The 15,500-nt window shown below is 42.5% G+C and overlaps 1 protein-coding gene across 4 annotated transcripts in view; it reads right to left on the reverse strand.

Moving 5' to 3' along the window:
• CORO1C (coronin 1C) overlaps window positions 1-15,500 on the reverse strand; it is a 74,341-nt gene that overhangs the window by 19,196 nt on the left and 39,645 nt on the right. For all 4 annotated transcript variants that reach the window (XM_054996104.1, XM_054996103.1, XM_054996102.1 and 1 more), the window contains exon 3: window positions 4,992-5,114. In XM_054996104.1, the coding sequence (XP_054852079.1) occupies window positions 4,992-5,114 (123 nt within the window). The remainder of the gene's footprint in view (window positions 1-4,991; window positions 5,115-15,500) is intronic.

Below are 15,500 nucleotides of genomic sequence, written 5' to 3' on the forward strand. Positions count from 1 at the left end.
AATTAGCCACTGGCGTGATGGCTTGCACCTGGGCTAAGGGAAGAACAATCCAACTTCCAAAGCCAACGAAGAATACCAGCTGCAGAGAGAGAACACAGGGTGAATGAAGGTCACAGCACTTTCAGAAGGTGCGGAAGGGTGTCACTTCAAAGCAATGGCTGCTCAGTGTAATCTTCTGCAGATGAGAGAAAACAGAAGCTCTAATTTCATTAACTGAGCAAAGCAGAAGAAAAAAGGTCAGCTTGCTCCTCAGTGAAGCCAAGCCATTCATTCCTCAACAGGGTGGGGCACTGACTTTTTGTTTTTTTGGTGGGATAAAATCAGAAAGGAAGTGAATTATGGAGCTTAGCTGTAAGGTGTTGGCCTGTTAAATGCTTCTTTTACATACAGGACACATAGCAAGATTCAGGGGGAAATAACTCATAGGCAGCAGCGCCAGTCCTTTAATACTGTCTAGATATTAACTAAATCAGCATGAATATTTCATCAATTTTTCCAGGGAAGGGGATGAAGCAACATGTGGAAGAACAGCGTGGAAGGGAAGAGTTTGTACTGGCAAATATAGTCAAATGGAAAGGAACATTCTTTCTACTAATTTCTGCAAAGTCCTAGGGCTAAAATGAAGACACATTCTCTGGTCTGGAAGGCTGGCTCCACATCCCAGTTGTGTTGGAACAGATTGTCGCCAATTCACTGATGAGGGAAACACTCTTGGTACGTGCATGGAATCAAGGTTGAGCCTTGCTGTGCCCTGCTTCATATTCAGCCATGGATAAGATTTCTCTCTTGGCTGTTCTGCTTTCTTCAACTCTTTCCTGGATTACACATTACTTCAAAGAGTTAGCGAAACTTTGTTCCAGGTCTTTCATAACGAGTTAACCAGTTTGGGGATACACCACATTACTGGCACTTGGTCATAGTGGAAAAACGTCCTGTTTCAAGGGGTAGAGTGAGGGTGGGTTCCATTATCAACTATAACTGGGTCTTAGATACTATACCCAGCAACCATCCAGATGCCAAAATGAAGTTTGGGGGTTCCTGGCTGAACCAACAACAAGTGATCAGCATAATGTATCTGGTAATCCCAAGGGCTTGCTTAGCAGCCAACTGGCCCAAAGTTTCACTGAAATATCTGCCAACTTGGATGTCCGTGCAAACCAGCACATCGCCTTCTTAGAAAGGGAGACTGGCTCAGGCTGCAAGTGATTCTTCCCACTGGAGAAAACCCACGTGGCACCCTCTACAAAACCATTATGGAATCCAACACTTTCCAGCCGAGTAAGAAACCTGCAGTGCATTACTATAATTCAAAAATGTCTGAAGAATCCACACTGAAGCAGTTCCTTATTTTCTGGCATGAGAAAAATCACTCTTCAAAGTGAGCATTCAGACTATGAGGGCACATCATGGAGCCGCATGGCAATATTTAAATTTTACTGCAAACCTCTCTGGAAGTTAAGTGAGAAAAAGCCGACAGCGTAGGCTACTGCTCACCTCAGTCTCCAAAAAAAAATCACTCGATGCATTTCTTTTTTAAAAACAGGATTTTAAAGTCTGCTGTATTTAAAAACATACGACCACCGAGCAGCAGAGCCTGATGAATCGAGTGCCTAGTGCTGCAGCACGGCTAAAGCTAAATGAGCGAGAACTGGTCAGAAAAACCTCAGCGGGGGTCCCAGGTAAAAGTAGGACAAAAGCACATGAACTAAGCGGAAGGACAGGTGGGCATTTCCCCTAAAAACTGCAGGGCTTGCCAGTGACACGTTTTAGAAACGCTTCCTAAACACACGACCTACCTCCCTGTGTTCCTCAGAGCTCTGCACTGAATCCCCTAAGCAAACGAAGGAGGAACGTGCAGCCAAACTATGTCACCTGCGGCCGCCTGGGTCCCACCCCATCAACAGAGGTTGCAGTCCAGAGTGGCGGGGATGGTGGGCTACTGAGCCTTTCCCTCCTCTAACTCATCTTGCCCCACCAAAACAGGGAGAAAACAGCTCAGAGAGGCAATTTTGAGCCACTTACAGAGAGAGAGAGAGAGAGAGAGAAAGAGAGAGAGAGTGTTCAGACTGCTGGTGAACACCAAGTTTTACTTTTTTTTATTAATTAAAGCATTTATATCCTGCCTTTCCACATAGCTCAAGGCAATTTATAAAAGAACTTAAAAATTTCCAAATTAAAACCAAAATCAAATCTTTCTCCCCCCGCTTAAAAGATGCCTGCTCTTCACATCCCTCAAAAGACCTAGAAAATAAGCAAGGGGCTGCAGCCCCTCCTGAATATCACCAAGGAGGGGGCTCCCCTCACCTCCTCAGTGAGCCCATTCCACAGAGCATGAGCCATGATGGAAAAGGCCTGGCCTCTGTTCAGTGCTAGACAGGCCACCCTAAGTATTGGGGCAGCCAAATGACTGCCTGAGGATCATAGCTGGTGCACCAGGACATAGGGAAGGAGACGGTCCTTCAAGAGTGTGGTTCCCAGGTCACGAAGGGCTTCAAAGGTCAGGACCAGCACTGTGAATTGACACCACTACAGAAGCGATGGAGCACAGTGGGCCAGGATCTGCTAACGTTTCCTAAGGTGAACCAAGGAAGTCATCAGACAGCAAGCCCCCATGGCCACAGAAAGTGGCACCCCCAGATGTGCTCTCCTGGCTCTGAACAGGCAGAAGCAAAGAGGAAAAGCAAATTTCACTGTTCTGGGGGCTGCATTTATCTATGGGACTAACCATCCCAGATCTCTACTCTGACGTTTCCCCCTGTCCTCGTCAGAACATCAGCTGCCTCTACAGGCACACGGCAAACAAGCTCAGCTGATCCTAATGCAAGTCTTCCCACTCAAGGGCCACACAGGTCTCCCCACGCAGCCTGGACTGCAGGTAGAAGTGTCTCTGTCCAGAAGCTCCAGAATAAAGGTCTGCCCAACCTCCTGATGCTTATGCTTCAGGTGGCATTCGCTCCGTTTCACGTGACTTTTGACTTGCACAGCCCTGCAGAACATTCCAGCACCCTTTAGTTTCGCAGCGAATTCTAAAAACCCAAAGTTGTTTCCTTTTATGAAGTGGGAATACAGAACATTTTGTTAACCTTCAGAGAATCTGCGATCAAAGGCGATGGCATGAGATAAGACCTCATGTGGCAGAAAATGAATCCAAAATTATAATGGATAACTAACGCCAGGGCGTTTTTTCTGGGAAAAGAGGTGGTGGAACTCAGTGGGTTGCCCTCGGAGAAAATGGTCACATGGCTGGTGGCCCCGCCCCCTGATCTCCAGACAGAGGGGAGTTGAGATTGCCCTCCACACCGCAAACTCCCCTCTGTCTGGAGATCAGGGGGCGGGACCACCAGCCATGTGACCATTTTCAAGAGGTTCCGGAACTCCGTTCCACCACGTTCCAGCTGAAAAAAAGCCCTGACTAACGCAAAATACAGGAATGAACCCATTTTATTTGATACAAAATAAAAAATTGATACTTCAACACACAGACAGATCTGCCGTCAGTCCATTAAGGTCAGTATTGTCTAAGCAGACTGGCAGCTGCTCTCCAAAGTCCCACGTCGAGGTCTTCCACATTACCTACGCCTGGTCCTTTCAACTGGAGATGCCAGGAACTGAACCTGGGACCTTCTGCATGCCAAGCAAAGGCTCTTCTGCTGAGCCCCACAGCCCCTCCCCCTCCACACACACAAGTTTCAGTAAAAGCATTGAAGGCACAATTTTCTCTTTCTATGGACAAAGAGGATTCAAGTCACTCTCGCTAATCAAGGCTGTGGGCCATTTCTTATTTCACACTGATACAAGTGGCGTAATAACAAGATCTGGGTCCAATAGCACCTTAGAGACCAACCAGATTGCCAAGGTATGAGCTTTTGACAGTCAAATCTCTCTTTTTCAGATACAGATCAAAAGAATTTCACTATTCAAAATGGTTTTGAAATTGTTACTCATACATTCTGATCTAAATCACCATGTTTCCTGTGCCATCAAGTTGTCTTAGTCACCGAAGACTATAAAACCACTCAGTTGCAAGTTTGGATTATGGTTTACGTTTCTACCTTTGCAAGTGATGTAAAGAATGCTCTCCAGACTGTAGTAGCCATATGAGTCTGATGCAGTGAAAAAAGCCTTAAGTTTTTATACTAGCATTAAGGTTTCATGAGTCAGCATCCACACTGAGCTCTAGTCCATGAAAGCTTATGCTAGAATGAAAACCTGTTAGGACTTCACAGATGAGTGTCTGTTGTGAAAATAAACTTTTTATTCTAAATCAGTGAGCAAGAAACATACTGCAATACTGTCAGTAACATTTCTGTCTTTCAATTTGGCATCCTTTGGCACATAGTGATTTTTAAAACTGAAACAAGCATTCAAAGTAACCTCTGAAAAAACTTACATTTTTAGGGTATGTTTTTACCCCTTTCCAAATTCTAATTATTTGAAACAAAAACATGGGAAACTAGCAAGCTTCCCTGAATTTTAAAAGGAAAACATCTAAAACATCTACAATTAATAATGGCTAATTATTTTGTAACTTGGGGTATTATTCTACCCCAGGAACATCTCTGTTCATGTTATCTGTATCTCTCCAGAACACCTAAAAAGGTTTTCCTGGAGCAGTGCTTTAGGAAAAAAACTTGTGGGGTGTTTTTTTTTACCCCATTATATTACATGGGCTGGAGTTAAAAAGCTACCTCAATGGCAAATTGAATTTTTGGACAGTTGTTTTCTGCCCCAGGTGGTGCTGTGCATTTTTGCTTACAGTAAGTGGCTGTACTTTGGGGACACTGTTTATTATTGGACAGGTGACAATGTCCCACAAGGAAAAGGTTCTAGAGCCACTTTTCTGTGCAGTCTTCCAAAAGAAGCACAACTCAGACAGCTAATTCATACCAAGGTTATTTCCAAGGTTAAAAAAAATCACAGTAAAATGTCCATAAAATTATTTCTAAAGGGGAAAACAGGACACCAACGTTCTATAATACTTATCAACTTACCATAACAGTGCAGTCTTCCGAGCCACTGGCAATGACTTGATCATTATGAGGACACCAGTCGATGTCCAGCACTGGTCCTGTGTGGCCACATACCGTGGGGTAGGATTTGTCAATTCTACCTGTCTGGACAGAGAGAAGAAAGCACTGTAACGTACAGGACAAAGACAGCACAAAGATAAGCATTCAGATATTGCACACACAATAGGAAAACCCGAGGGGTTCAAATTTATGGATCTGATATCAGAAATAGTCTCGATGGTGATATATTCTTGAAGGGCTTTTACAGGCAAAGATGTCTGACAAGTTCACATCGATATGAAGCATTTGCTGGCTCATCCAGCTGATAGCTTGCAACCATAAATGGAAGAAACTTTCCTGGGCTTTACAAACTGGCCCACACACAGTCTCCCACTCCCTGCTCCGTAATTTTTAGAAGCAAGTGTGGTGCAGGTGTGATGCCAGGGATGCCTTTAACTCTCCCCCCCCCCCCCCCCCTGCATAGACAATCTCAGTTTCTAGTTTGCTGGCGTCTATGGCTGGATTTATAGACCTACTGTTTTCTCCTTATATTTCTAAACCTCGGATCATACATTTTATGACTACTTTTGCTAATCCCTAGGTTAGTTTTTTCTAATTATTTTAGGCAGAGAGCAGTGGTCGCTGGGAGAATGAGAGGGGAGATAGCTGTGAACTTCCTGCATTGTGCAGGTGTTTGGACTAGATTTTCCTTGGAATCCATTCCAGCTCTAGGTTTCTAATTCAAAGTTCATTGCACAAGAAGTTTCACAAACAGCTATAAATATTAACTACTCACTATTAATAGCAATTAGCTCTTGCAGACAACTGACCTTGGACCTGCTTGTCAAAAAAAGACAAAGAGGAAAGTCCTAAACAAGTTAGAGCATATTCTTTATCAAGCTTAATAGGCAGCAGAACCATAAAGTAGCAACTTACTATGTGGCAGCTATAATGTGATGGAAAGGTCTAAGACTTTTAGTCTCATAGCAAACCCACCATTTTACCTTATTGTTTAAGGGGCTACCATGTGATTCCTTCGTCAGCAAAGGGAAAAGCCAGGCTGTGACCTAACTTGTTTCCCTTGGAGCAGGTTCCTGTGCCGTGTGGTTGTCAGTGCACATGGATGCGCACGCACACACACGCATACTCAGATGTACAATTTCGTAAGAAACATGGTAGGCATGTAGGCCCATAGTTATGAGCTGAGAGGTATATGGCAGCATCTCTCCAGAAATACATCAAGCTTCACCTCTGAATTCCAAGCTTCAGTTTTTTAAAAAAGGTCCTTAGCCCTTCACCTTGTGAAGATACAAACAAAAATATGCAGTTTTTGTTCAGATTGCCAAGGAAGGAATGGGGGAAGAAGGAGATGCAAGACTGCTGGGTGGAACAGTGTCAGTTAACTCCTTCCTGACTAAATTTGTTCTCTTCTGATCATCTTTTTCTCTCTAGACCTTTCGTTTCTTCCTTGTTTATTTCTTTTTTCTTTAATTTCCACAATGACAAGTGAGAACATTGAGCAGAAAACTGGAGTGAGATGCTTGGCTTCTCTGTATCTAGTGGGAAACGTTTGCTAGTAGCTGGTAGGGCCTTAAGAGAGCAGGGGGAAAAAATCAATGCTAAGTGTCATTCACACTTGGAATCTGGTTTTAACCATTAATGGCAAGCCACTTTGCTGTAACCTGCCTGTGTGAAATAATGCATGCCTTTATTAATGTATGCATGTAAAGAATGCCCTTTGCTAATTACTGAATAACTGCTGTCAAGCTCCTGTCCTCTTGTCTCCCAAAAACTGGGATTACGGCTGAAGAAATGAAGAGGCATAATGCTCAGACAATTTTAAATGCCAGGGCCTCTCCCTACAGGAAAGAAAGCCAAAGGGCTGAGAGATTGTAATATCCAGACACTCTTAAGCTTCATCACCTCTCACTACAGAAAAATAACACCTGTGCCAAAAAATGATAAAACTTTCTGAAAGCTAAGACTACAAATGCACTAATTCTACTTCCTTACAGTACTGCATACAATGCAAACCAAGGTGCTGGTTTGGCACCGGGGGCAAACCGGCTGATAGCTTCCAGGAGGTTTTCATTCTAAGCGCCCACTGCAGCCTCCACAGAGCTGGTGCCTGAGGTCCTAAAATTCCACAGAGCATTCCAGAAAAAAGATCACCACATCTAAAGCTCAAATCTAGAGAGCTGCAGATGAATGGGACAAGATGCTCACGAAAAATTCCAATAAATAAATGGACACAACTGGTCAGCTTTAAGAAAAGCTTAAAAGAAATACTGAATTGGATGAACCAAGCAGAACAGCTGCATTCAGAGAATCAACACTGGACAATTCAAGATGTATCTTAATGTGTCAATTAGGAGGGAAAAAATTAGCTCGTACATACACATTAAACTTGCAAATTTCTCCCATCTGTAGAATCAAGATAAAGGCCCGACACCAAGTTTGCAAACAAACCCCTGAATGTTAAATCAAGCTTAGCACATTGTGCAAAATGACTGGAATGTTATGTTTTTAGTTATCTAACACAGCAAGTCATTTGCTGAGACACAAGCCTGTAATTATCCCTCTCTTGGTACTTTCCCTCTAGACTTACAAAAGGCTAGTAAGGTAAAACCAAATACAACCAAAGCAGGGGCTGAATTCATTTGTCTGTCAGCCTGGGGTGTTCACAGAAGACAGCCTATTCCATTTCTATATAAAAGTTTATTGCAAGCTTTGTAAATACCTTCAAGAAAAACCGGAGTATTTCCTTCTTGATTAATAACATCATTATTCAGTTATTTACTTCATTTCTGCTTTGGCTTTATCCCCAGTGGGGACTCAAAGGAGCTCACATCATTCTCCTCTCCATTTCAACCTCACAACAACCCTGTGAAGTAGGTTAGGCTAAGAGTTTGTGTGGCTGGCCCAATGTCTGTCTCCCAGCAAGCTTCTATAGCAAAGTGGGGATTTGAACATGGGTCTCACAGATCCTAGTCTAACTATACCAAACTGGCCCTGTCTCTTCCCGAGCCCTTATCTTTGATCACTGTCTTCAAATAAGAATATGCACAACCTCAACAGGATAGAAAAGACGGGAGTGGTAGTTATGCGGAATTGGAATTCGCGGAGTACTTCCTCCTTACAAAGGCGCAAAGTGTCATTCTGTAAGGAACTTATAGGAGAGTCCGCAGCTTGATGGCACTGCACATGCTCTGCGTTATGTTTCCAGCATCTCCATTTGGCAGGCTGGGAAAGACCTCTGCATAAGATACAAGAAAGCTCTTGCCAGGCCAGGTGGATAAAGCTGCTACAGGTGTTCAGGAAAATGGAGTCTGCAATAAAGCACTGGCACAACCACACGTAAACTGTACGCCACATTTCACCCTGCTTTTGAGGTCAAGTGAACCAACCACGCAAGAGCCAGTTTGGTGTAGTGGTTAAAAGCGGCAGGAACACTCTAATCTGGAGAACTGGGTTTGATTCCCCACTCCTCCGCTTGAAGCCAGCTGGGTGCCCTCGGGAGCTTTCTCAGCCCCACTCACCTCACAGGGTGATTGTCGTGAGGATAACAACAACACACTTTGTGCACCGCTCTGAGTGTGGAATTAAGTTGTCCTGAAGGGCGGCATATAAATCGAATATTATTATTGTTGTTGTTATTAAGGTGCTCCTTTCTGCCAGAACTCTTGTATCATCGAGTAAATGAAGAGATCAAGGCGACATTGTGTGACCAGACACACAATCAAAGTCTTACTTTTCTGTGGAAAAGAAGAAACTCCAAAATCTATAACTGATTTTGCTGCTATTCACTGTGATCACACAAAGCAAGCTAATGGTAGCCCATACTCTTAGTGCAATAAGCATCTCATCAACATGTTAACATGCAGAATAGATTTCATGCAGGATGATAAATGCTAATTGAGTGCCTAAAAGTAGATTAATCTTGTTACGGCAATAAATATGCCAATAAAACATCTTAGTCAAAGAACATCTGTAACACATATGGTTGCCAATCTCTAGGTGGGGCCTGGAGATCAATGGTCTTCAGACTGAAGAGATCAGTTCCCTTGAAGAAAATGGCTTCTTTGGAAGGTGGAGTCTCTGGCATTATACCCTGCTGAGGCCCCTCCCCTCCCGAAGCCCTACTTCCCGCAGGCTCTACTCCCAAATCTCCAGGTATTTCCCAACTTAGATTTGGCAACCCTAGTAACACAACAGTTTCCAATAAACATACCAAATGTTGTGTTTAATACAATCTTTAACCTCGAAGTCCCCAACTTTGTTAAGCTTCCAGGCACTTTTGGAATTCTGAGAATTGGTAGTGAGCACCTTATCAAATGGCTGCCGTGGGGCAAGGACTACCACAAAGTCCTCTCTGCACAAATGCAACAGATGCCTCTCGGGTTCTTCTGAAGCAACTCCTGCGCTCAGTGAGGAAACAGAGACTTTAGAGAAGCAGCAAGTGAGCGCCAGGAAACCACGCTTCCAGTGGGCATTACACTGAGGATAACTGCCTTAACCCATGGTTAATTGTCCTAACACAGAGAGGCGTGACTCAAACTCTGTACAGTTAATGAAATCTGGGAATTATTTTTCACAACATAATCTCCAATTAAAATGCTATGCTTTAAATTCTGGTGCATAAATTAAAATGAACTTGGTGGATCCTACGGCAGCAATCAATTTCACTGCTAAAGCTCCTTCGACAGATGAGGAACACCATCGCGATCAATCATGATGGCAGAACAGGATGAAGATTTATGGTAAATTCCTAAAACCTTACCTCCAGCAGATTAATTTAAAAGTGAACAGTAGTGATTTCTCTTTATTAAAAGTTATTTCAGATAGTATTTAACAAATAACAGCACTTAATAAACTCAGAGAGGCCAAATCATTATACCTGTTCTAACCAGAGAGAATGAAAAAACAGTGTTGTTTTAAACCATGACAATCTCTACTAGGAAAAGGCAGCTGATCACAGAAAACAATTTTAGTATAGAGAGCCGCTGGGGAAGAGGGGTATCTTCACTTCTGAAAATAAGGAAGTCGCATCAACTGACATGTTCTGCTATACATGTGCTGAAGAAGGAAGTTAAGAAAGGGAATTGGATCACAAAGAATGGGTTTGAATTGCAACCTAAGCTTTTCTCTTTCAGACCGGCACTGTTCCTTCTCTAGGCCTGACATCCCCCACTCTCCAGTTTCAAAACCCAGCTACTGCTTATCATTTCACATGAACCGCTCTATCTATCTACACAGCATCCACAGCTACCAACACCAGGTGGTTCATACCCCAGGCGCTGGGCTCCAAGGAGGAGTGCACTGTCAATTCAGACCATGACAAATGGCCATTAGTCATCCAGCAAGTCAGCCAGGCTCTCCCTGACTAACCCTTGTTAAGATAAGTAAACAAGGCCATTCCCCAAAGGGGAATATATCATAGTAACACTGCTGTCACGAGAAGACTTCTAAAACATTTAGTTTAACATATTTATGAAGATGAAACTTGCATCATTTGTCAAAAGTCACAAAAGCATGCACAGTAACATCATATATAGCAGAGTTCAAGTTTTTATCAAAGCAGCAAACTGGAATGTGAAGACACATTTAGTTAAGAGGCAGTTTAATTTAGCAGACTAAGGGTGCTCATGGGCAAACAGAAAGAGACAGAGAGAGAAATCTGGGAGGGAAGAGAGCTGAGTGCAAATGCAAAAGCAGGCGCCTTTGTACGAATCCCTGTGGGAGACAGGGCCGCACTGGATTAGGGAGGCAAAAACAGACTCTGAAGAGCAGGACAGTGTCACTCCATTCTGTACAGTGCCAAGGACCACTGGAGCCAGATGACTGATAAGGAAAGGGAGTTACTTGGCAGATAATGCTGTGCGCGGGAGAACTGCTTAGTAACCTTCAAGGAGTTACACGTTGCCTGTAAAGTGCACCAGTTGCACTGTGTGAATGTTTTTGCCAGAAAATATAATTTCTCAAAGGCAGCGTCCCATGTAAGGACGTAGAGGCTAAAGGGTATAAGGAATGAAATGGTGACTTGCCATTTAGTCCCATTTCTCAACAGCAACGCCTCTTCTGTGGGGTTACCAGACTAGAGAGGTCAGTTCCTCTGGAGGGCAGACTCTGTAGCATCCCCACTCCACTGAGCTTTCTCCCCTAGCCAAACTCAGCCCCCCACAAGAACTGCCACCTCATCTTCAGGAATTTCCCAGGCCAGAGTTGGCAACCCTACTTTGGTGCACATGCAAGACTCCATGCTAGGTTTTCGCACTACTCTCAGCAGATGCACCCCTGGCTTGCAATGGACAAACGAGTGCTTTGTTTATCAGGGCTCATGTCATTTAACATCCTGACTCAGACCTCTTTGAAAAGCTTGAGAAGTGTCACTAAGATGGTAGCTCCTAGCAGCAATGAGGGCTGAATCTTGTCCCACAGGGAGAGCAGAAACGAAGCAGCTGGATGATTTCACTGCCTAGTACCCTGTGCTTGCAGCTGAACAGAGATAAGTGCTGGGTACAAGTACAAAAGGCTTTGTGACTAAAGCAGTTTCCATGGAATATCAGCCCTGGAAAGTCTATGGTAATGCACAGAAATCCACCGCAAAATTAGCTGTCACAGTCAGATCCAGACAGAGCAAAAAGCATTCTGCCAACTGTTTGCCAGAGCAGAATATAGCACAGCTGCTGCATTTCAGCGAGAGAACAGCAGTTTATTGCTACTACTGTGGGGGGGGGGGTAAGGATTTGCCAAACTACACATAAGCACCTCAAGGAGTGTGGGTTTTTATTGTTTTGAACTCCCGCTGAGGAACAGCTTATAGATATGAAATCATAAACACCCCTCCCTCAAACATCAGTAGGACAAGGCACTGCCTGGCCTAACAAAATGAATGCCAACCAGGTAAGAGGCTGGCACAATATTTTAGAAGGGAGTCAGCGCAGCTGACTGACTAATGGCCCCCTCCACACCTCGGAGAGATGCATAATAGGACAATGAGGTCTTCCAAGAAACTCCTGACTAATCTCATCCACACCCAACAAAAAGGACATACATCCTGAGAGACCCAAGTAAAGAAAAATGTCTTTGTAACCCTTAGAGATATTTCAAATATTTTCAATATTTTTTTAATATTTCTAAAAAGTGGAAGTGCAAAGTGTCCAAACAAAGTTCTTGGTCCTATTACTACTGCTTACAAATACCCCTAAATACTCATAAATTGGTCAATGCCACTAAGATTTCATATATTCAGAACCAATGCTTCTCAATGAATAATCAATTTCAGTGTCCATTCAACAATTTCCCTTAAGAAAGCAGTCACTTGTATTCATGTTTGATCTTTCCACAGGCAGAAATCCGTTATGCAGAATCAACAGCGGGAAGAATCTCCGAGGTGACAGCAGAAGGGAGAGAGATGCTCCCGGGAAGTTGGCAACGGGTGCGCCAGCTTTCAATCCATCCCGTTTCGCATTGCTTCATCAAGCCAATTCTTATTACTGTTCATTTATCAAGCACCATTCCTAACATGCATTCGTTTCCTTTCCTAACAATTTCCTTCTAATCCTGACTAATCTCATCCACAGCCAGCCTCACTCCCCCTCACTCATTTATCCTGTACAAGCACCACCTAATGCTACTCATCAAACCTGGTAGCTTTTCCCAGCCGGTACTCTCAGGGTCATCAAACCTCTCCCCACCCATTATCCACCTCCGGAAAACCCATCAAGTTAGTTTTGGGGTCAAGAACATCAGCTCCTCCCAGGGAGTATATTGCCCTAGATCTGGAATCCCTAGCCACCAGCGCATGTGTGTGTGTCTTCAGATTCATACACACAGCCCGAAATCTATTGGGGCTTTCTCTTCTTCTCTCCATGAAATGCTGGTCATTTCACTGCTGCCTCCACAGACCTCCTCCTTTGAGACTGGTAATGATAGCTTTCCCCAAAATTGCTTCCCCCCCCCCCCAACACCAATTTCCTCTTAGTTAGCCTCACGTATTTGATTGTGTGTTTGCCCTTTCATTTCTCTTTTAAAAACATCTTGTTGTAATAATATAGATTAAAGCACATTATACTAATCAATATTAAGCTAATAGTAATGGCTTGTATTCTAGATGAACTTTTAAACTTTTCATGAACTGTCTGTGCATTTTTTTAAAGTGTTAGGTAACTAAAACAGGTGCGCTTTAATCTTTTGACAGCTAATTAAAAATAGTGGACTCCATCTAGATTAATGTTTCTTTATCAGAGACTGGACCAATAGTGATCTAGTATCTTAATTCTTCCTGTCATTTCTCATGGATTTATGGCTTTGTTTTGCAAGTTAGCTATAATGTCATTTTTGGCTAATTAGAAGGTTATATAATAGAAATTATGAATATTCAACGAAGCATTAAACCAATCATAGTCTGCTTATGCTATTACGTGAAAAGATCTTAGATATTTGCATATGATAGCCTATAAAACATGCTAAGCTAGATAATGAGTTAGAGTTCTGATTGGAAGAGATTTCATGAAGATTAGGTGAGATTCTTATATTTGCAACGTAGGCTATGAAAATCTTAATGCGTTTCATAAGAACTTTGATTATTTTAAAATTAAGAGTTAGGAAATGTTAGCAAATTTAATTCTGATTGCCTTTCTGTGTTCTATTTTTGTAGGACTTATATTAATAATCATATATTTTTAACTACTTGCTTTATTAAAAAAATAGAGTGTATTTTCAATAAAAGAAATAAACTAACAGGTGTCTGAGTACTTTGATTAAAAGCAGCAAAGCAATAAAGAACTTTTTACAAATAAATGAACTGATAAGCAAACGGTTCAAAGAACAATTTTGCTTGACAGGTCTTGAACTAATTGCTGAACACTATCCAAAAGAAAAGATAAATCTTTCCTTTGGAGTAGTGGAAGCTTAGTTCAGACACAGGCAAGAAAGCCTGTTACAATCTGGTTGGTTTATTTTGAGAGTTCTCTTAAAGGGAAAAAATCCAAGTAAACATTGGTGGAAAATTCCAGTTATCCCCTCTCGCTTTGTCTCCTTTAAGCTAATTTCCTCCAACTAATTATTTGGGTAACACCTTTAGTCCCCATGGCTAGCAGCCACTGATAGACCTATCCTCTGTGAATCTTTCTAATTCCCTTTTAAAAGTGTCTATACCTGTAGCCATCACTACACCCTCTGGCACTGAATTCCACATTTAATCACTCATTGTATAAATAAGTATTTTCTTTTGTCTGTTCTGAATCTACTGCCCATTAGCTTCATTGGATGCCCTCCAGTTGTAGTATATTTTGGGTGAGGGAGAAAAGATTCTGTCTGTTTTTCCTACCCCGTGCATAATTTTATAATAATCCTCTACCTGTTCCCCCCTTAGTTGTCTCTTTTCTAAACTTTTCCTCAGCCATTCCTCATAGGAAAGCTGCTCCAACACCCTAAACATCTTGGTTGCCCTCTTCTGTACTTTTTCCAGATCTGCAAAGTCCTTTTTGAGATACAGAGACAGATCTGCATATATATTCCCACCAATGGTTAATGCAGAGAAATTTCAAGTGCTTGGCTGACATACTTAGTTTAGGTAGAAAAAGAAAAAGGCTGCAGTATTATTGCTACACTCTTGGGGAGCAGAGATGTGATGTGCACCTTAGAGAAGATTACAGCCAAATAAAAAAATAAAATAAAAGGATGCAGCAGTGAATCTGGAGAGGTCATTAAGAAGCATCAGGTACTAAACGCTTCTGTCAAAGAAAGTTTGCATTACAAAACTGATTACCTCACAAATGCTAAGACCAGATTTTTTAGTGTTTCCCCACATCAAATTCCTCAAGAACGAAGTGGCAGACAAATAAGAAGTAGGAAGTTCTGGTCGTAATTCCAAGTTGGTAACTTGCCTACTTACTGGCTCAAGACTCAGATCCACTCCACGCCAGTATCTGTAAACTGGCAGAAGCAAATCTTCTTGTCTCTCTCTTACAGACTTTAAAACTCAGAAGTAACCTAATACTTCCAGTTGCTTCCACACTGCTCTCAAGACTGCCACAATATATTTGGCTGATAATTTCTGAAGTCACTGGAGGTATTTCGAGGAGCAAATAAAAGAAGTTTCTAATTCAGGTCACTTCTCAGCAAAACAAACAGTGCACTTCAAAAATGAGGATTTTTTGCTCCCAACCTTCAAACCAACATTTTCATAAGCAAGGTTTAGAGTGGAAGTGCCGACAGCCCCTCAGCAGCAGCAGAAAAGTTAGTAAAGTACTTCAGTTAGTACAGACTCCAAAACCACTGGAAAAGCATCAAGGGATTGCAGTCACAGCTTGTGATATGCACATGTGTGCAGAGGTGCAAAACAGAATCATCCTGAAGGAATTAGGTGCTGTTAGGGTGGATGGGGAAAGGAGCTGAGGTTTCACACTGTCTACAACTGCAACCACAGAGAAATCCCCTTACGAATGGTAGCTGCTCAAAGAAGAACAGAAAGTTATAGTACCGTAT

This window comes from Eublepharis macularius, chromosome 13 (genome assembly GCF_028583425.1).
Source record: "Eublepharis macularius isolate TG4126 chromosome 13, MPM_Emac_v1.0, whole genome shotgun sequence".
Lineage (NCBI taxonomy): Eukaryota > Metazoa > Chordata > Lepidosauria > Squamata > Eublepharidae > Eublepharis > Eublepharis macularius.